Source organism: Polyodon spathula, chromosome 54 (genome assembly GCF_017654505.1).
Source record: "Polyodon spathula isolate WHYD16114869_AA chromosome 54, ASM1765450v1, whole genome shotgun sequence".
In the NCBI taxonomy this organism is placed as follows: Eukaryota; Metazoa; Chordata; class Actinopteri; order Acipenseriformes; family Polyodontidae; genus Polyodon; species Polyodon spathula.
The window spans coordinates 167,437-189,529 of NC_054587.1; the positions used below are offsets into that span (position 1 = coordinate 167,437).

The window sequence follows — 22,093 nt, forward strand, 5'->3', positions numbered from 1 at the left end:
ATACTGTAGCACACAAACACCCAGCCTAACCTGTACAATACTGTAGCACACAAACACCCAGCCTAACCTGTACAATACTGTAGCACACAAACACCCAGCCTAACCTGTACAATACTGTAGCACACAAACACCCAGCCTAACCTTTACATCGCGTCTCCCAGCAGAGCAGAGTCCCATGAGCTGAACACTGACCTACTCAGGGTCCCGCCTGCAGAGAGACAATCTGTCAGCTGTCATGCGAATTTCTATTTTCATTGGTTTTCTAATCCTAGTGCAGAAGACGACACCTCTTGAGAAAAAAAAAAAAAAAAAAAAAAAATAGACTCGGGTCTGCCCCCCCCCCCCCCTTGACCCGGGTGGAATATTAGCCATGGCCACTGGGGGGTGTCGTGTTGAATACGAATTTATAATGCAAAGGAAATCACTCATTTAGGGTCGTTCTTAGCTAAAACAGGGTGAAAAGAAGTCTTCATTTTACGCCTGAAAATCACATGTTGCAGATTAATCCGCTGGCCTCTCTCCTGGCTTTCTTCCGCGGAGGTCAAGGACTCCAGTCTCAAAGGGATCAGTTAAGAAAGGCAGCGGGCTAGTTTACCAGCCTCTTCTGTCTTTCGGGAGTCTCGGTTTAAACACGCACCGCTCAGGAACACAAGCACGTTTAAACACGCACCGCTCAGGGACACAAACACACCGACAATGTGCGCAGTGGATATAGCAATATAAATCCAACTAGCATTACCCCAACACACACACAATGATGGAGAGAGAGAGAGGGGCATTCCTTCTACAGAAGGAGACTGCCAGGTATTGGGGACGGCAGAGAGACAGGGTGTTGGATGTAGTTCTTCACGGGTAGTTAGATAACAGCCGATCTATTCTGGTCGCTGATCTATTTCTCTGATGCACCTGCGCATTGAAGCAATTGGTGCATCGCAACGCCAATCCTCCGCGTCCGTGGCTCGTCGTGGTCAAGAGCATTTCTTCCCTACAAGTCAAACTGCAGATCAATCTGAAACCTGTTTCGCTCTTGGTCCCACGCAACGCCGATTGAAATCCCAGACGACAAGAAGGTGGTGTTTCAAAGCGCTGAGTCTGGGAGCGGTGGTGGGGACGTCGTGCGCTGATTGCAGGGCTCTGTGATTCGGGCGGGTGTATCGGGCTGACGGCAATGCCTGATTGGTTGAGGGGTCTGGGAAAGTGGGCAGGGGCTGCGGGTCCTGGACACCAAAGCAGTTTTCTGTGTGTAATAAAAGAACCGCAGCGCATATAGATTACAGAGAGAGGCTCGGCGCATAGCGCAACAAAACGTGGGGAACACAACCAGAAAGGCATTTCAAAGCGATTTGGACGCGTTCACAGGGAGATATATCACCGCGTCGGACGGGTAAGCAACGCGTTTGAAGCTCAGGCGCTGGTTGTGGGTTTTTTTTTTTTTTTTTTTTGTCATATTGCAGAGAGCATTCTTGGGAAAAATGCGCATTTGGTATATGCTGCCCTGCACTTGCTCGGTGCGCTATACGTCTACATTATTATTATTATTATTATTATTATTATTATTATTATTATTATTATTCGCTCGCCATAGGCGCAGAGCACCACATCCCGCAGGAACACGGTCCTTATTTCATGCAAACTCGGTTTTAACGTCTTAAACGTTTTCGGGTGATATGCAAATGATGTGGGTTGACTGTAGTGTGACAGATGAACGAGCGCTTGACTCTACAGCAGTCTGTAATGCAGCTCGGCGCACCCCCGCCCTTAGTGGCGCTGCCATAGAACAGTATATTTTATGACAATTTGAAATAACCCTAGGATAGAATTCCTCATGCGCTTCCCAGGGGAAAAAACAGCGCGTTTGGTTGGTATGGTATACCATTTTTAAATGCGTTAGCATCATTTACAGTATGATACTGCGTTCACTTTCTGAAAAAAAAAAAATTGCAATTAAACATTAAAACCGGGTCTAAGCACGAGTCACGAAATACAGTATTATAACGAGTAAACATTCTAACATGAAACGATGCGTTGGGTATTAATGTAAAAGGTATTGCAGTGTTTTTATAAGGAACCCTGCGTTTCGGTTTCTCGTCTGTTTTCAAGGGTAGACCTCAGCTGTGATGGTCGTGTCTACAGACCGGGCTGTAGCTGCTTTACACGCGAGACGCCCGTTTAATGCCGTTTTCGTGTCTTTTGAACGGAAAACAGCATCGTTTTTTGGTAATGTTCCTATGCGAGTAACAGTGTATCACCGCCCTGGCTGGAGCCGGTCACACACACACACACCCCTCTGTGTAAGTAATTAAACATATCTGCACTAAATGTATTTATCGTCAAGGGTGAACGATGCCGTAGCCTGCAGCAGATTGCAATTGGACGCCTCGCGGTGTTTCCCCTTCGCAAGATTCTCCCTTTTCTTTTCATGCATCCTTCCCCTGTTTTCCGCCGAGCACCATCTTCTGCCTTCAGGAATGCAAACCTTGTTTTTGTGTGGAATTTTAAACCACGTGCTCGTGTCTCAGCAGCAGGTCTGGTTGCCGGGTTACCTCCTTTGTCGGCAGGAGGATGCGCTTTGCTGCAGCCCGTTAGCAAGTGTATTGCACGAATTCTCCCAGTACGTCCGCGTTGGAGACTGCGCTGTGTTTGCAACGTATTCTTTAAACTCGTGTGTAATGTATTGCAGGGATACGGGCAGGCTGCGGTTTGACTCGACGTGGTTGGTTTGTGTGCGTTTCTTCATTGCAAATCCCATTAAAACCGCAGAGCGCGCATCATACTTTAGCGTAGCTAAGTATGGACCGATCACACCTTTTTGAAGCACGAATACTTTACTGCATAACTCTGTGCGTCAAACAGAGGAAGGAATTTCCCCTAATAAATATGACGTACTACAACTTTCTATAAAGGGTGTGGTGAGCTTACTGGAGAAAAAACAAACAGGACAATGGTATGCAGACAGCGCCTCTCTGTCTCTGCTCGGTGTGAATCAGGTTGTATTTTAATACCATACACCTGTCCTACACGCTCTGATGGTGCAGAGTTTGGTTCAGGTGTCTCTCTCTCTCTCTGGAGGTGTGTCAGTAAGGCAGGGGCTGTCAGGTATCATAACAAACCCCCTCCCTTCTCGGTGGGGTGCAGGTGGAGTGGGAGAACGAGTTTGCTGTGTGTAATCTCTCTCCTCTCTGTCTCTGTCAGTCAGGTTGTGCGTTGTTAGGAATGCAGTGACTCTATTGATGACACAGGACTTGCCCAGATTTATCAGTTCAGAGTAGCAGTGTTCTGTTATAATGAGCTTCTTACAGGCTGTGGCAGCAAATGCTTTTAATGGAAGCCGCTGTTTTTTTGTCAATTAAAAATCGGCTTGGAATGAAAGCAGGTGAGCCATCGCAACAATGGCCCTTTCTTCAAAATCTCAATTCCAATGCCACAAGCTTCTTCAGACACGCCTTTTGAGTTTTACAATTCTTTGAAAATGTCTGGTTTGGTATTCTCTCTCTCTCTCTCTCTCTCTCTATTACAAGGGCAAGGTAAAAAAGTGACTGATGATGTAGTCCGGGGCAGAGACGTTCAGGGGAGGGGAGGGGGCAGCTGCAGTCATTGCAGCTCCAGCTGCTTGAATCTCAAACACAATGTTGGTTTCACCCCCTGATTGACATATATTTTTTTTCTCTTTCCCTTGCAGTACCATGGCCCGGACTGTGGGTGGCAGTGTGAGCGATGCGGAGCGCTATCTCTATACGGGCTCCTCAGGGTCCAGCCAGGGCTCTTCAGCCTCAAGCCAGGCGGACTGGGCGGCCCGTCGGCTGGTGTGGGTCCCTTCAGAGAAGCAAGGGTTCGAGGTGAGCCACAGGCTGGTGACAGTGCATACAGCGCAGCTAGAACAGGCTCAGTGCAGTCGTGTCTCGCAGTGCAGTCGTGTCTCGCAGTGCAGTCATGTCTCAGTATAAGCAGTGTGTATTCCCGTCTCCTCTCAGGCCGCTAGCGTGCGCGCTGAGCGGGGGGAGGAGGTGGAGGTGGAGCTGGCAGACAGCGGTCGGAAGGTCACTCTGTCCAAGGAGGAGGTCCAGCGCATGAACCCGCCCCGCTTCAGCAAGGTGGAGGACATGGCGGAGCTGACATGCTTGAACGAGGCGTCCGTCCTGCACAACCTCAAAGAGAGGTACTACTCCGGGCTCATATACGTGAGTATGCACACTCGCACGCGGGGATACGGGCTTCCAGTGGCTCTCTCTCTCTCTCTCTCGCTCTCTTTCTCTCTCTCTCTGTCGCATTTTGACTTCAAAGTACACAGTTATGGCAAAAAGTTTTGCATCAGCCTATAGAATGAATTCATTTTGCTTCATAAAGTCCAATGAAACCTGTTGAGTAATGTTACCTTGTTAACATATTGATTGAATTACACACCAGCGCTTTGTAGACAGTGATCCTGAGCTGTGACTTGTGATATACAGTGTTTGTGTGAGTCTGCATCTCTAACGCTGACGTCATGGCAGTGTGTCGTCTTGGTGCTAAACCTTTGCACAGTGCAGCTCTCTCTTGATTACACACAGCAATCTTTTATGGGTGTCAAGATGCCAGCTCTCCAAGGAGTCAGAGTTCAAACTGATTGTGATCAAAAGTGAAACCAGCTGAGGAGTGTCCCCTGTCACACAGATGTACTCGGGTCTGTCCTGTCCCTTGTCTCGTACTGGCAGGGATGTGGGTTCCAGTATCTGACTGTGTCTTGCCCTGTCCCCTGTCTCCTGTCCTGCAGACTTACTCGGGTCTGTTCTGCGTTGTCATCAACCCCTACAAGAATCTGCCCATCTACTCGGAGCCCATAGTGGAGATGTACCGAGGGAAGAAGAGGCACGAGATGCCTCCACACATCTATGCCATCTCTGAAGCTGCATATCGCAGCATGCTGCAAGGTACATACTGAGTCTGTGTGTCTGTCTACCTGTCTGCCTGCCTCTTTCTCTCTGTCTGTCTGTCACTCTGCCTGCCTGCCTGCCTCTCTCTACCTGTCTGTGTGTCTGTCTACCTGCCTGTCTGCCTCTCTCTGCCTGCCTGTCACTCTGCCTGCCTGCCTGCCTGCCTGCCTCTCTCTGCCTGTCTGTCACTCTGCCTGCCTGCCTGCCTCTCTCTACCTGTCTGTGTGTCTGCCTGCCTCTCTCTGTCTGTCACTCTGCCTGTCTGTCTGCCTTTCTCTGCCTGTCTGCCTCGCTCTGTCTTAAACTCTGTCTGTCTGTCTGTCTGCCTGTGGGTGTGCTTGCTGTAAGCAGTTTGGCACTATAATGAAGGGCGGCTAGTATTCAGAAATCTATTTGTATTTGCGTTCCTTGTGAGGCAGGGTAGTGTTTGGTCTATTGTATGAATACCATGAATAATGGCTTAACATTTCCAGACCTGTCATTGTCACGCCTGGTAACTGTGTGAAAGAATGCCTGTTTATAATATTACGAGACAGGGACAGGGTGTGTAACAGTTAATATTTAATGAGCCTCTTTGTACTTTGAGGAGTGAACAGAGATTCGGAGTGACGGTCCGGGTGTGTTAAGTGTTTTATTAAAGGCACCCCTGACTCGTTCCAGCACTTGCGAGTCTGCTTGCGTGTGTTTGAGACGACATTCACCCCGGACCTGATAGTCCAGTGAGCAGGGTGTGGGGTACAATGGAAACAAATGCCCCTTCCCAGCATGCTCTGCGTTTATTCAGCTCTCCTATTATTCCCTGAAGGGGAGCGTCTGTCTGTCTGAAGTGTGGGTGACACCTTGTGGTTAAACGAGGCATTGCGTCTGAATCTCTCTACAAGATGTAGAAACTGATGGACGGACAACAGCAAAGATAAAACGATGTGTCTCCAATCAGTTGTGACACTGAGGGGGGGCAGGGGCGGGAAGCTGGGGAGGGGGGGGGGGTCTGGTGCACTTTTGTACGTGTTCTCTTACTTTCTTTTGTCATTTTAGACAGAGAAGATCAAGCCATCCTTTGCACGTAAGTATAGTGGATCTGCAACCCCCTTGATTAGCCTTAGTGTGTGCTATTAAACTGCTAGCGAAACCAGGAATGGATCAAACTGCTGTGCAATGGGAGTCTTACTCCCACCCCTGTGAACTAACCCGTGCTTCTGTGTTCCTGTCGGTCCCAGGGGCGAGTCTGGAGCCGGCAAGACAGAGAACACCAAGAAAGTGATCCAGTATCTCGCACACGTGGCTTCGTCTCGCAAGAGCGCAAGCGCAGGGCCAGCGCACAGCCAGGTACTGCAGCCTGTAGTGGGCTCCAGGTATCTGAATGAATAAACCAGGCAGCCTGGAATTCCCTGTCTGTCTGTCTCTCTGTTACTTTATCCTCCTCCTCATCTCTTTCTCTTTCTGTCCTTTTTTTTTCTCTTGTCTGGGTTAGCTGGAACCTCCCAGACCAACCAGCCAACAGGCAAGTGCTGTGTGTGTGTGACTGTGTGTCTGTGTGTGTGTCACTGTGTCTGTGTGTGACTGTGTGTGTGTGTGTCACTGTGTGTGTGTGTGTGACTGTGTATGTCTGTGTCTGTGTGTTACTGTGTGTGTGTGTGTGTGTGTGTGTGTGTGTGTGTGCGTGCGTGCTTTGGAATCTAGTCTGTCATGTTTTCTTTTATATTCTTTCCTGTGTTATTCCCAGCCTGGATGTTTACCCTACTTGTTTGATGTAAATACAAAGTCAAGATGCGATTAGCGATTGTGTCTCTGTCTGTTTCCAATGTGTCGTGGTGTTCTTGTTTTTGTCCCCGCATGTGTGTCTCTCGCCCCTCTGGTCACCGCTGCTCCCTCATCACTCTTCCCATCCAGAACACCACCGTGTTGTATGTGAGTATCCATCCATCTACTGCGGCGAGCGTTAGTGCCGTGGTGTTTGCTGAATAATTCAGAACGACTTTTTGTAAATTATAATAATACAAAAACATAAACTAGATCAGTGTGATGTGTTTGTATTCTTCTCCTCTAGGGGGAGCTGGAGAGGCAGCTCTTGCAGGCCAATCCCATCCTGGAGGCTTTTGGAAACGCCAAGACCGTGAAGAATGACAACTCGTCCCGATTTGTAAGGGAACGGCTCTTAATTCTCAACCTGTTCAGCTTTGATCTGTCTTTGCACAGTGAAAACTACAGAGTTAACTGCATGGGTTTTATTCCAGCATTTTAATGAACTCCTGTATTTTGGAAGAGGTTAATTTTACAAATCTAGCATCACACAACTAATAAACCAAGTAAAGATGTTTTGTTTAACATGAACACACTTTTTTTTTTTTTTGCTCTGACTCGCTCACTCACTCCCACACTCTCCTCGTCTCTCTTCTTCATAGGGCAAGTTTATCAGGATTAATTTTGACGTTGCTGGATACATTGTGGGAGCCAATATTGAGACTTGTATCCTTCTGCAGAGAGAGAGAGAGTGTGTGTGTGTGTGTGTATGGATCACTGTATATTTGAATGTCTGAGTGTGTGTCTGTGGGTCTCTCTGTATATTTGAGTGTCTGTCTCTGTCTCTGTGTTGCCTGGGCTTCGTGATGTGGAGAGCCGTGTCTCCATGTCCACTCTGTGTCCTTCCTTGACTCTCCTCTCCTCAGACCTGCTGGAGAAGTCCCGAGTGATTCGACAGGCCAAAGATGAGCGAACCTTCCACATCTTCTACCAACTGCTGTCTGGAGCTGCAGACCACATGCGAGGTCAGCACAGTGCCCCCACCGACAGTGTAGCGCCCCCATAGAGAGCGTAGCGCCCCCACCGAGAGTGTAGCACTGTATTCTATAACAATTTAAGTCATAAGGCCTTGTGACATTTGCTGCTTTCTGAGCAGTGCTGTGACAGGCAGGTCATGTTTCTCATCTCTCTCTCTCTCTCTCTCTCTCTCTCTCTCTCTCTCTCTCTCTCTCTCTCTCTCTCTTTCTCTCTCTCAGGTGACCTCCTTCTGGAAGATTTCAATAGCTACCGCTTCCTGTCCTGCGGATTTGTCCCCATCCCGGGACAGACGGACAGAGAGAACTTTCAAGAGACTCTGGAGTCCATGAAGATCATGGGCTTCAACCAGGACGAGGTGGTGGGTGAGTTTCAGCGTTAGACCTCTCTGACACTGGGGAGGGGGTCTGTGAAGAAGGTATCGCTGTGTGTTAGAGATGCGTGTGTTTCCTCCCCCTTCTCTCTGTGTGTCAGAGATGTGTTTGATTTCTCTCTGTCTCTCTCTAGCCATGATGAAGCTCATCTCTGCGGTGCTGCAGTTCGGAAACGTCTCTTTCAAGAAGGAACGAAACACAGACCAGGCCTCCATGCCAGATAACACAGGTAACCCCAAGCAGTTAGACTGAGGGACTGGGGCAATTATACTGAGGGGAGGGTTCTGTCTGAGCGTTTGCATGTGGAATAATGTGGTGGTCTGTTTGATTGACAGCTGCTCAGAAGCTGTGTCACCTGATGGGGATCAACGTGACGGAGTTCTGCCGAGCGATCCTGACCCCGAAAATCAAAGTGGGGCGAGACTTTGTGCAGAAAGCACAGACGAAAGAGCAGGTAAGGGGCTCCCGAGCAAACTGACGCGCAGCGGCCTGAAACCCCGTCTCCTGAAAGCAAGTTCCAAGCCACACCGCGGCTCTGTGTCCCCTCCGTTCAGGCTGGGTCCTCGGAGGTGTCACTAGTTACAGAGCTGGTGATCAGGGGAACGGATCTGTGACTGTGTCCTGAGCGGGCTCCTGGCTGCACCTCTGTGCCGGAATGCCTCCCCGACTCACCTCTGTGCCTCTCTGCTCCTGGCAGGCTGACTTCGCGATAGAAGCCCTGGCCAAAGCCACCTATGAGCGCCTGTTCCGATGGCTGGTCCACAGAATCAACCGAGCCCTGGACCGAACCAAGAGGCAGGGGGCCTCCTTCATCGGGATCCTGGACATCGCTGGCTTTGAGATCTTCCAGGTACCTACGGACACTTCAGAGCACTTTGAGTGGGAGACCTGTTTGTGGGGATGTGTACGCTGCGAGCCGGCCACGGTAACGTGTATAAAACCACGCAGCCGTGCTCTATTTGCAATGCTGTTATGGACGAACAGTAGAATGGCTGGCTGACTTGGAAACAATTCCACAAGAGACTGAAAAAGGGGTCAGCTGGCCAGCTGGACAGAGGGAGTGGTATTAGTGAGAAGGCAGTGGTCTTCTCCCATAAGAGACAGGGAAAGGAGGGCTCACTTGTACAGAGACATTGGTAACAGCGATTTTCATTGTTTTTTTTTTTGTTCTTCTCCTCAGCTGAACTCCTTCGAGCAGCTCTGCATCAACTACACCAACGAGAAGCTACAGCAGCTCTTCAACCACACCATGTTCATCCTGGAGCAGGAGGAGTACCAGCGAGAGGGCATCGAGTGGAGCTTCATCGACTTCGGGCTGGACCTGCAGCCCTGCATCGACCTGATAGAGAGACCGGTGAGTGTGTGAGAGAGAGGAGGGGGAGGGCTCTGAGTGTTATACACTGTGTTAGATCTCTCTCCCCAGTCTCTCAGTGCTACACTCTCTGCAGTCTCTCAGTGCTACACTGTATTAGGTCTCTCTCTCCAGTCTCTCAGTGCTACACTGTATTAGATCTCTCTCCCCAGTCTCTCAGTGCTACACTCTCTGCAGTCTCTCAGTGCTACACTGTATTAGATCTCTCTCCCCATTCTCTCAGTGCTACACTCTCTCCAGTCTCTCTCCAGTCTCTCAGTGCTACACTGTATTAGATCTCTCTCTCCAGTCTCTCAGTGCTACACTGTATTAGATCTCTCTCCAGTCTCTCAGTGCTACACTGTTTTAGATCTCTCTCCAGTCTCTCAGTGCTACACTGTAGTAGATCTCTCTCCAGTCTCTCAGTGCTACACTGTAGTAGATCTCTCTCCAGTCTCTCAGTGCTACACTGTAGTAGATCTCTCTGCAGTCTCTCAGTGCTACACTGTATTCAGTCTCTTTCTTTCCCTTCCCCAGACAAACCCCCCTGGGGTTCTGGCTCTGCTGGATGAGGAATGCTGGTTCCCCAAAGCCACGGACAAGACCTTCGTCGAGAAGCTGAGCTCCGAGCAGGGGACGCACCCCAAGTTCCAGAGACCCAGGCAGCTCAAGGACCAGGCGGACTTCTGCATCCTGCACTATGCAGGCAAGGTGAGGGGCTCGGTCAATACCTCACAGCAATCCAGCCAAAGACCTTCAGCAACGATACAGAAAGACGTGAGGCTGCAGTACCACTGCTCCTCTAACTGTACCCTTTTCAAATGGTTTTCAGTATCAATCCAATGGTTCTGTATTGCACTGGTATATCCAGTGGGTCTGCATCATGCTGGTACAGGGGCAACTATAACCTTTTCCCCTGTGATCTTCACTGACAACGGCATGAGTCTGTTTACACTGATGGTTAAGCCACTGCTGGGTTAATCCCGGTATTGCTGGATTCATTCCTGTATTGCTGATTTACTCTATTGCTGAATTGAATGCTCTCTCTCTCTCAGGTGGATTACAAAGCTGACGAGTGGCTGATGAAGAACATGGACCCACTGAATGACAGCGTGGCTTCACTGCTCCACCAGTCCACGGACCGCTTTGTGGCCGAGCTGTGGAAGGACGGTGAGTGGGAGACACAGCGGCGCTGCGTTCGGATCGTATAAGACGGCTTGTCGAGTTGAACCCCTTTCCCGGTCTCTCTTATCATTTCACTAATACTGGATATTCTGCAGAGTCTCCCTTTCTCCTTCGGAATAACTATTCCAAGTGATCCACTTGTAATTCTGCTTTGTGCCACCGAGTGTCGCTGTTTTAAAACAGAACCTTGAAGAATTGCTGTGGTTAATCTTGCCTCTGTCTCTCTCTCCCCTCATCTCTCTTTCCCTCTCTCTCTCTCTCTTGGTCCCCTTGTCTCTGTCTCTTTTGATCCCTCTTTCTCCTCTCCTGGTGTTTTCTCTTCTACCCCTCCTCCCTGTCTCCTTCTCTCCCCAGATATTCAGAATCTTCCTCGAGCGTATTTCTTTGATTCCTTTGCCGCTCTGCAGCCCAATGGTTCTGACAGTAGGTTCTCTCCCAGTTCCTCGCAGTATGACTCACACCCCCCCATATCGCAGATTCATCTCACCTCATGCCATTCAGCACTGACCCCAAATCACAGCTTCCTGACCTCATTCAGCACTGACCCCAGATCACAGCTTCCTGACCTCATTCAGCACTGACCCCAGATCACAGCTTCCTGACCTCATTCAGCACTGACCCCAAATCACAGCTTCCTGACCTCATTCAGCACTGACCCCAGATCACAGCTTCCTGACCTCATTCAGCACTGACCCCAGATCACAGCTTCCTGACCTCATTCAGCACTGACCCCAGATCACAGCTTCCTGACCTCATTCAGCACTGACCCCAGATCACAGCTTCCTGACGTCATTCAGCACTGACCCCAGATCACAGCTTCCTGACCTCATTCAGCACTGACCCCAGATCACAGCTTCCTGACGTCATTCAGCACTGACCCCAGATCACAGCTTCCTGACCTCATTCAGCACTGACCCCAGACCCCAGATTCAGAGGCAGTTTTAACAAAACACGGGTGTGAAAACATGTGTTTTATATGATGTATGTTTAAGTTTCCATCGCATTGGTTGAGTGTGGTGAGAGCCCTTCTGATTGGCTGCGAGTGTGCGTGAGAGCCCTTCTGATTGGCTGCGAGTGTGCGTGAGAGCCCTTCTCATTGGCTGCGAGTGTGCGTGAGAGCCCTTCTGATTGGCTGCGAGTGTGCGTGAGAGCCCTTCTGATTGGCTGCGAGTGTGCGTGAGAGCCCTTCTCATTGGCTGCGAGTGTGCGTGAGAGCCCTTCTCATTGGCTGCGAGTGTGCGTGAGAGCCCTTCTCATTGGCTGCGAGTGTGGTTGTGTAATGTCTACTCTATCTGTGGCACTGAGTGTCTGTCTCTCTGCTTGTCTCAGTGGAGAGGATTGTGGGCCTGGAGCAGGTGCAGGTGGGAGGAATGAGCGACGTCTCGTTCGGCTCGGGGTTCAAGACCAAGAAGGGAATGTTCCGCACCGTCGGGCAGCTCTACAAGGAGTCTCTGTCCAAACTGATGGCAACACTGAGGAACACCAACCCCAACTTCGTGAGGTGCATCATCCCCAACCACGAGAAGAGGGTGAGTGAGAGGAGGAGAGCAGAGGGGGGAGAAGCCCCAACTTCATGAGGTGCATCATCCTCAACCCACAGGGGAAAAGGGAGAGAGGTTCTACACAGGCTTCCTCACTGTGTGTTCTGTTTTCTTTCTCAGGCTGGCAAGCTGGAGCCCCACCTGGTTCTGGATCAGCTCCGATGCAACGGGGTTCTGGAGGGAATCCGGATCTGCAGACAGGGCTTCCCTAACAGGATTGTCTTCCAGGAATTCAGACAGAGGTACCACTCACTGCCTGTCTGTCTGTCTGCTTGCCTGTCTGCCTGTCTGTCTGTCTGCCTGTCTGTATGACAGTGTTATCTAAAAAGAAATAAAATTAAGTTAAACTTTCTTCTGCATTTGTACCTTATTCATAAGCAAAAACATTAGCCTCCATGTGTTCAGCATGTCAGTGTGGGGATTGTTCAATGTGTTTCCATTCAGATTCCAACTCTCTGCCCTTCAGGTATGAGATCCTCACCCCCAATGCAATCCCGAAAGGGTTCATGGACGGCAAGCAGGCGTGTGTGCTGATGGTGAGTTGACGTGACTTTTCCAGGAACTCGAGGAATTCATGAAAGACAGGAGCAAACCCTTTTGAAAATGTGGTCCGTTGTGTCTCTGTTGTAGATCGACGCTCTGGAGTTGGATCAGAACCTGTTCCGGGTCGGGCAGAGTAAGATCTTCTTCCGGGCCGGAGTTCTGGCTCACCTGGAGGAGGAGCGAGACCTGAAGATTACCGACATCATCATCCACTTTCAGAGTGCGGCACGGGGGTACCTAGGCAGGAGGTGAGAGAGGCAGAGTGTGTGTGTGTGGGGGTGGGGGGCTATTTCAGCACCACGGTTATGGACAGCTCTGTTGCTTGTCTTTCAGCACCAGAGATATGGATGATTATTTTATTTCTGTGTTGTTTCAGCACCACATCAATGGACAGCGCCACTGCCTGTGGTAATGTCTTCCATTGTGTGTGTATGTCTGTCTTATTTCAGAACAGGAGATATGGACGGTTCCTTTATGTCTTTGTTGTTTCAGCACCATGGCATTGAACAGCTCTGTGTCGTTATTGTTGACAGACGGCTTCGTTACCAGGGATACACGGCACAGTAAACGAGAAGGATTTCTAAAGTACTTGTGTTTTGCATTTCCAGGGCATTCGTTAAGAAACAGCAGCAGCTCAACGCCCTCAAAGTGATGCAGAGAAACTGTGCAGCCTACCTGAAACTGAGGCACTGGCAGTGGTGGAGGCTCTTCACTAAGGTGTGTGATTGAAACCGAGGCACTGGCAGTGGTGGAGGCTCTTCACTGAGGTGTGTGATTGAAACCGAGGCACTGGCAGTGGTGGAGGCTCTTCACTGAGGTGTGTGATTGAAACCGAGGCACTGGCAGTGGTGGAGGCCCTTCACTGAGGTGTGTGATTGAAACCGAGGCACTGGCAGTGGTGTGAAGGCTCTTCACTAAAGTGTTTTGATAGAACAGACCTCTCTGCTGCTGGTGAAATGGGAAGAAAACGTAACCGATTGGGTGATGTCACTGCCGCTCGCCTGGTGGCTGGCTGAACAGAGTCTCAAGGGTTCCGTTTACTTCCAGGTGAAGCCCCTGCTCCAGGTCACCCGACAGGATGAGGAAATCCAGCACAGAGAGATGGAGCTTCAGAAGGTCAAAGATCGGCAGGTCAAGGCAGAGATGGCCTTCATTGATCTGGAGAAAAAGCACCAGCAGGTTGGTTTCATGTTGGGTTGGGAGGAGCGTGAGGTTGGAGTCGAGAGAGAGGGATTGGTAGCGGTGAGGGGTTGGGATTGGAAGGGCTGTTGGTGTGGAATTGGGGGCGTGATTGATTAGAAGGTCACTGAGTTTGCATTGTCGTCAGATGATCGAAGAGAAGGCCATCCTGGCGGAGCAGCTCCATGCCGAGACGGAGCTGTTTGCCGAGGCTGAGGAGATGCGGGCCAGGCTGACCAGCCGGAAGCAGGAGCTGGAGGAGATCCTGACCGACCTGGAGTCCAGGCTGGAGGAAGAGGAGGAGCGCAATGGCTCGCTGATCAATGAGAAGAAGAAGATGCAGCAGCACCTCCAGGTCTGCATTGATCGCGGTCCGGAGAGCTTAGATGGGGTTGATTTTCAGGGTTCACAGCAGGGTGGTCCAGCCAGCTGGTTTTCTAACCCACGGGTTTCTTCTCTTCCAGGACCTGGAGGAGCAGCTGGAGGAGGAGGAAGCAGCTCGACAGAAACTGCAGCTGGAGAGAGTGACCCTGGAGGCCAAGATGAAGAAGATGGAAGAGGACCTCCTGGTGGTGGAGGACCACAACTCCAAGCTCAGCAAGGTGAGGGGGGGGGAGAGAGTGAAGAACATAGAGGAGAGCTTAGTGATGGAGGATCACACTTCCAAACTGGCTTGAGGGGAAAGTTGGGCAGCCCTTTGGTTAAATTTCTGGCTCACTTGGAGTATGGTTCCTTCAAGTGATCCTGTCTCGTTCTCCCCCTGAACAGGAGCGCAAGCTGATGGAAGAGCGCATCAACGAAATGGCGTCCAAGCTGGTGGAGGATGAGGAGAGAGTTAAAACCCTGTCCAAGACGAAGAACAAGCATGAGGCCATCATCGCTGACATGGAGGGTGAGGCAGCTGGTCTATCTTCCGTGCGTGCGTGTCCCGACTGTCGCTGTCTCTCCCTCACACTCCCTCTCTCTCTCGCAGAGCGTTTGAAGAAGGAGGAGCAGGCTCGTCAGGAGTTGGAGAAGTCCCGGCGCAGGCTGGACGGGGAGAGCAGTGAGCTGCAGGACCAGCTGTCTGAGATGGTGTCCCTGGGAGAGGAGCTGAGAGCGCAGCTGAGCCGCAAGGAGGAGGAGATGCTTGCCGTCACCAGCAGGTACTGCGGGGCTCTGTGGAGGACAGCCAGATAACTCCAGAGCTCACGATGCTGCCAAAACTGCTTTTTAGAAAATGTGGTATTAGTTTATAGTTATTTAATATGGATTATCCAACATTAAGTGATAAGTCTCAGCAATGGTGAAACTTCGGTTAATATCCTTTGGTTATTGATAATACAGGAACCGCACAGTTATGGCAACAGATATCTCCAGATAATGTATAGCAGTCAAACTAGTTTTAGACAGCATGCAGAGTAACTGGCCATGTTATCTGAAGCTGTTCACTAAGTCCCTGCTGCGATCTCTCTCCGGCTGGAGAGATCGGGATAGGGACTAGGATTGGGTCAGCTGTACAGTGAATCTCTGCTCTTCCTCTCGCAGGCTGGAGGAGGAAAGCGCTCGTCGTGCAGAGGCGCTGCGCAGCCTGCGGGAGGCGCAGTCCCATCTCTCTGAGCTGCAGGAGGACGTGGACTCGGAACGGGCCGCCCGGGCCAAGGCTGAGAAACAGAAACGAGATCTGAGCGAGGAGCTGGAGGCCCTGCGCACAGAGCTAGAGGATACACTGGACACTACCGCAGCACAGCAAGAGCTCAGGTATAGCACTGTCTGACCTCTAGACTAGCGAGCTGTCTGTCTCTACACTGTGTGCTAATGAAATGCATCTCTGTGCAGGTATAGCACTGTCTGACCTCTAGACTAGCGAGCTGTCTGTCTCTACACTGTGTGCTAATGAAATGCATCTCTGCAGGTCGAAGCGTGACCAGGAGCTGGGGGAGCTGAAGCGCTCACTGGAGGAGGAATCTCGCGCTCACGAGTCTCAGATTTCTGACCTGAGGCAGCGGCACACCGTCGCCATGGAGGGGGTGCAGGAGCAGCTGGAGCAAGCGAGGAGGGTGAGAGAGAGAGCGAGAGAGAGAGAGCGAGAGAGAGCGAGAGAGAGAGAGAGAGAATGACCAATTAGCTGTGTAAGAGAATGACCACTTTCAACTGTGAATACTGCTGGAACTTACAACCTGAAATTGAGAAGGTTGGCTTTGACCTGGAACTTGGGACAGGGGAATGAAGAAAGGTAAAAAAAAAAAAATGCTCGTTTTAACCGAGAGTAAAGAAAAGACTATTTTAACCCTAGAACACAAGCTAAGAATCCCACTTCAATCCCGTCTCGCAGATCAAGGCCTCCCTGGAGAAAGCGAAGCAGACCTTGGAGATGGAGCGGGCAGAGCTGGTGAGCGAGGTGCGAACGCTGCAGAGCGGCCGGGGGGAGAGCGATCACAAGAGGAAGCGAGTCGAGACGCAGCTGCAGGAGGTGCAGGCCAGGCTGGGGGAGAGCGAGAGAGTGCGGGCAGAGCTGGGGGAGAAGACGCAGAAACTACAGGTCAGAATCGCTGCCCGACACAGCTGTACCACGGCAGCTAGACACTGTTACAGGAACTTTTATACTGGCAATAATACTTATAATGTATTGTTGCCATTATAATACGCTGCTGTATAAGAGACTGTGTTGAGTTTTAGATTCGCTGCTAAATTAGTTTTATAAGGGACAATAATGCACTTGTAATAATGCACTTGTAATAATGCACTTGTAATTGTTTGTGTTGCTGCAGGCGGAGCTGGACTCTCTCTCAGGCTCTCTGGGTTCGTCCGAATCCAAGTCCTTCAAACTTGCCAAAGAGCTGAGCAGTCTGGAGATGCAGCTGCACGATGCACAGGTGAGTGAAAAGGGGAGAGCGGGGTGGAATGGGAGGGGAGGGAAGAGACAGTGTATTCTGTTGTCTGAACTGCTGGGGAGGAGGGGAGGACAGGGCCTGTGAGGCTTGAAGGAGAGAGTTGGGGTCCGAGTTGTGATTTGTGGGGGAGGGTGGATTAGATCCTGGTTCGAAACCTGGTGCAGTAGTCTCTCTTACTGTATTAGTGTTGCTGGCTCTTGTAGGGTATGAAGCTCTAATGACCCCCCCCTCTGTCCAGGAGTTGCTCCAGGACGAGACTCGTCAGAAGCTGTCTCTGGGCGTCCGTGTTCGAGCTCTGGAGGGTGAGAGGGTGGGGCTTATCGAGAGGCTGGAGGAAGAGGAGGAGCAGAAGAGGAACATCAACCGGCAGATGCTTACCCTGCAGCAACAGGTATAGACTGAAGGAAACCCGGCTGTCAGTGTGTGTGTGTCTGTCCTGCATAGCAGCAGCACAGCTGCTTCTCAATGAATTTCTTTCATTGTCTCTCTCCTTCCATCTCTGTGTGCAGCTGTCGGAGGTGCGCAAGAAGACTGAAGACGATTGTGGGATGCTGGAGATCAACGAGGAGGCCCGCAGGAAGCTGCAGCGCGAGCTGGAGGCGATGAGCCAGCGCTGTAACGAGAAGAGCCAGGCTCTGGAGAAGCTGGAGCGCAGTCGAACCCGAGTCCAGCAGGAGATCGAGGACCTCACCCTAGCCCTGGACCAGCAGAGGCAGGTCACAGCGACGCTGGAGAAGAAACAGAAGAAATTCGACCAGGTTTGTAACCTGAGGCTCCTAACATGGAGTCCAGAACTGAGAACTCAAAACTGAGAACCATCTGTATCCTGGTGCTGGTTTGAACGCTGGAGCCAGGCGTGTGAGAAACGAAATGGGACGAGGGGTGAGAGATGGTAGCAGATGAGTTGCAGTGAATTCATTCTGTCCAGCCTTTATCCTTACTGAACCAGCCTGCATCTCTTCTCCAGTGTTTTGTATACGAAAGTGCCTAAAATCTCTCTCTCTCTCTCTCTCTCTCTCTCTCTCTCTCTCTCTCTCTCTCTCTCTCTCAGCTCCTGGCGGATGAGAAGTCGATCTCAGCTCGCTATGCTGAGGAGCGGGACCGGGCTGAGGCGGAGTGCAGAGAGAAGGAGACTCGGGCTCTGGCTCTTGCGCGGGCTCTCGATGAGGCCCTGGAGAGCCGGGACGAGATGGAGAGAACGAACAAGCTGCTCCGTGCAGAGATGGACCAGCTCGTCAGCTCCAAGGACGACGTGGGGAAGAACGTGAGTCTGGAACCGGGAAGAGTGAGCGTTCTGGAACGGGTTAGAGGAAACGGAGCTTCCCACGTATTGAAAGAACATTGGGGGCTGTAGTGTTGGTCTGTGCTAGAAAACTTTACTTTTAGGTTCAGTATCTATTATGTCCGAGGCAATGTTGCAACTGTTCTCCTAAAGGTAATTTTTGCTCTATTATATTATCGTTGTCCCTGCACGTGTTCTAGGTGGCATTTCCATCGCTGCTTTGACATCTCCCAAACTAGGATATGATCCGTACCTTTACCCTCTCTTGCACCTGCCGTCTTCAAGGCTTTCCCACAGGCAGTGGGGTCTTGGTAACCCATCCCTATCCCCGCTCTCCTCTCTCTGATCCGCCTCTCTCCCCCCCTCTCTAGGTCCACGAGCTGGAGCGGGCGCGGCGCGCTCTGGAGCAGCAGGTTCAGGAGATGAAGACGCAGCTGGAGGAGCTGGAGGACGAGCTGCAGTCTGCGGAGGATGGGAAGCTGCGTCTGGAAGTGAACATGCAGGCGCTGCGAGCGCAGTGCGAGAGGGAGCTGGCAGGGAAGGAGGAGAGCGGAGAGGAGAAGCGTCGCATGCTTATGAAACAGGTCAGTGAGTGGGAGGGGGGCCCAGGCAGGTTGGAGTGGACTGAAATCTGGTTCCAGGAGACCCTGGTCTGGCAGGAAACCTGGTTTGAGGTGGCTGTGTCAAACCCCAAGTGGTGTACCAGGCAGTGGACTGAAACCTCCTTAAACTAAGTTCCAAGCCACAGAAAGTGCATTCTGTATTCACTCTGTGTTGGGATGTGTCTCAGGTGAGGGAGCTGGAGCTGGAGCTGGAGGAGGAGAGGAAGCAGCGTGCTCAGGCAGTGGCAGGGAAGAAGAAGCTGGAGGTTGACCTCCAGGACATCGAGGCTCAAACTGAAGCAGCCAACCGAGGCAGAGACGAGGCGCTCAAGCAATTCAAGAGGCTGCAGGTACGCTAGGAGGACCGCTTTACACTTGAGTCGCTCTTCCTCAAAATGTACCTTCGGAACAGGTGTTATTTTAAATGTGTATCTCCTTGAAAAACATTTTTAAAAAGACGTGGAAAAGTGGTTTATCTTTTTCACAATAACCAGCGTAAAGTGGTCCTGAGGGTTCTGCAGTTACTATAATTTTAAACATTTTTTAAAACTCCCCGATGACTTCTTCTTTTGCTCCACTGCATTCAGAAGTGCGGGACTCTGTTTGGAACACTGCTTGGAAATCCAGCCCCTGTAACTCTGTGGCAATCTCAAATATCATTACTGTGACTTTGTCTGCAGGCTCAGATGAAAGATTTGATCCGAGAGCTCGACGAAGCCCGATTGGCTCGTGACGAGATCGCCAGCCAATCGAAAGACAGCGAGAAGCGCCTGAAGGGGCTGGAGGCGGAGCTTCTGCAGCTGACAGAGGTAAGCTTGCATTCGATTGGCTCCTGCTGTCTTTCTCAGGAGGGATGCTGTGGCCCCCGACTCCAGTATGATAATGGAAGAGCCTCTATTAATTTTACCGGGTTGTGTCAGTGCCAGCAGTAGCCCAAAGGTTTGTCTGTAGTGTTTCTTACAATCGCAAGACGTTCAGCAGTAGTTAGAGTGAATGCAGTAGATCTGCTGCTTGCTGTAACTTCCTTATTCATTTCGGTCTCAGTGTCTACAATGCATCACGAAGCGATAAACGCTAAAAACGTTTTTTTTTTAAAAAAACAGGTGAAAATCAGAATCAAGATCCTCCTCGAGCAGGTTTGTTTGAGGTTAAACGTTTTGTAAGATGCTACGCCTGATTGCTTCTGGTCGTACGATTAGATTGGGTCGACTTTATCTCTCTGTTTTTGTTTGTGTTTCATTGTTTATCTGTTTTTTTTTCAGGAGTTGTCGGCGGCCGAGCGAGCCAAGCGTCAGGCCCAGCAGGAACGCGATGAGATCCTCGATGACATCACAAACAACGCTTCTGGAAAGTGAGAGATGGCTCTCGTTACTGGCGCCCTCCCCAAACACTGTTGTTGTAAAGCATGCCCACTCTGCTCTCTCGTATATAATCACTGCAGTGTTGTAATGCGTGCCCACTCTGCTCTCTCGTATATAATCACTGCAGTGTTGTAATGCGTGCCCACTCTGCTCTCTCGTATATAATCACTGCAGTGTTGTAATGCGTGCCCACTCTGCTCTCTCGTATATAATCACTGCAGTGTTGTAATGCGTGCCCACTCTGCTCTCTCGTATATAATCACTGCAGTGTTGTAATGCGTGCCCACTCTGCTCAGGTCGGCTCTCCTGGATGAGAAGCGCAGGCTGGAGGCTCGCATTGTTCAGCTGGAGGAGGAGCTGGAGGAGGAGCAGGGCAACGTGGAGCTCCTGAACGAGCGCTACAGGAAGAGCACGCTGCAGGAGGAGACGCTGAGCCTGCAGCTGTCTGGAGAGCGCTCCCTCGCCCAGAAGAACGAGGCGGCGAGGCAGCAGCTAGAGAAGCAGAACAAGGAGCTCAGAGGGAAGCTGAGCGAGCTGGAAGGGGACGTGAAGAGCAAGTACAAGCTCAGCATCGCCGCCCTGGAGGCCAAGATAAATCAGCTGGAGGAACAGCTAGAGCTGGAGAGACAGTGAGTTTGTAAAACGAGAACCTTTGAGTCTGCACCCGCCAAGGCAGTTACAGTCAATAAAATCGTCTGAGACACTGTGAGCTCTTTATTCCATGCCATGCTTCCCATTGAAGGAATGCCCGTCTCCTGTTTAACGCTGAGGCTCGTGTTTTGCAGGGAGAGAGTGATTGCCAACAAGCTGGTGCGTCGCACTGAGAAGAAATTCAAGGAGGTGGTTCTGCAGGTGGAGGACGAGAGGAGACATGCAGACCAGTTCAAAGACCAGGTCTGGTTCAACAGGTCACATTTAAAACCAATGCAGAGAATTGGAAACCTTTTGAAAAACACAGAGGCCCTGCTCTTGCTTGTGAATTCTGTTGCATTCTTATGTCAAAATGTCTTGACGTGTAGTTTGACAGATGTTTTAAGGAAAGTGTCTTACCCTTGTTGAAAAAGTTAGAGGGTTTTGCATCACTTTATTGAATGAACTCCCTCAGCTTCATAGGTTCCAGTGAAAGCTGCTGAATAATGTTCCCTTGTTAACATATTGAATTGCACCCCCTCTATATAGAATGAACTTCCTCAGCTTCATAGAGTCCAGTGAGAGCTGCTGAATAATGTTCCCTTGCTGGTGTAATTGCGCACGAGCACTTTGTAGTTTTCTAAGTTGAAAACGCCGCCTCCTTCGCTCTGCAGATGGACAAGACCTCTGTTCGGATGCGGCAGATGAAGAGGCAGCTGGAGGAGGCGGAAGAGGAGGCCTCGCGGGCGAACGCTTACCGGAGGAAACTGCAGAGAGAGCTGGAGGACGTGAGCGAGAACGCGGAGACCATGAACCGCGAGGTGAACGTGCTGAGAACCAAGCTGAGGTGAGCGGGGACGGGAAAGAAGCCGGGCGTGGGGGCAGGGGAATGCGAGTGGGTGGGTGTGTGTGTGTGGATGGGTGTGTGAAAGCAGTACAGTAACTGTGAACGATCCAGTGGTCGGTACTGATTCAGTCCGCAGACTCGAGTGACTGCAGATAGACTGCAGGAAGCATGTTATTCTAATTGTACACCCCTCCAGAATGAAGACCCCGTGCTAGCTGGCACTCGCCTCAGTACAGAACCAGCGACTGTGTTTCTTGTTTGTCATTGGTCACTGGCGCTGTTCATTTCGTCCAATCGTGACCCTTGTCTGTCTCTCTCCCTCATGCAATCATTCAGCCAATCAGAGAGGAGACGAGACAAGTAGGTTTCTGTCTGTTTTTTTGTGTATATGATTCTGTTAACCCATTTTCATTTCTATTGCTGGGTTTAAGATCCCTATACTGTCTCTTACTGTATAAGACTCTTGCCTTCTCATTAATATCAGTGAAGAAATCCAGTCGACACCCCTTCCCTTTCCCTGTCTCTTATATTATACAAGACTACTGTTACCCTGCTAATATAAACTAATACCAGTTCATATTTCCAGCTGACCCCCTTTCACTTACTTGTGTGGTACAAGATAACTGTCTGATCGCTAGGA

At 50.6% G+C, this 22,093-nt stretch overlaps 1 protein-coding gene across 1 annotated transcript; it reads left to right on the plus strand.

Annotated features, from left to right (window-relative positions):
- The first annotated feature begins 1,091 nt into the window (after positions 1–1,091).
- Positions 1,092–21,457, plus strand: LOC121307259 (myosin-10-like). The gene is made up of 42 exons (XM_041239424.1): positions 1,092–1,384; positions 3,680–3,836; positions 3,972–4,178; positions 4,751–4,907; positions 5,946–5,973; positions 6,128–6,236; positions 6,382–6,411; positions 6,801–6,818; positions 6,958–7,050; positions 7,313–7,376; positions 7,577–7,675; positions 7,907–8,050; positions 8,193–8,288; positions 8,395–8,513; positions 8,757–8,909; positions 9,240–9,413; positions 9,948–10,121; positions 10,466–10,580; positions 11,925–12,124; positions 12,257–12,378; positions 12,603–12,672; positions 12,767–12,927; positions 13,288–13,396; positions 13,727–13,858; positions 14,007–14,213; positions 14,323–14,460; positions 14,627–14,750; positions 14,832–15,003; positions 15,386–15,598; positions 15,753–15,897; positions 16,173–16,379; positions 16,609–16,713; positions 16,970–17,122; positions 17,241–17,489; positions 17,783–17,995; positions 18,385–18,597; positions 18,804–18,965; positions 19,296–19,424; positions 19,878–19,966; positions 20,273–20,605; positions 20,762–20,870; positions 21,281–21,457. The coding sequence occupies exons 2-42, from the start codon at positions 3,684–3,686 to the stop codon at positions 21,455–21,457; spliced, it is 5,865 nt and encodes a 1,954-aa protein (XP_041095358.1). The 5' UTR covers positions 1,092–1,384; positions 3,680–3,683.
- The last annotated feature ends 636 nt before the right edge of the window (positions 21,458–22,093 follow it).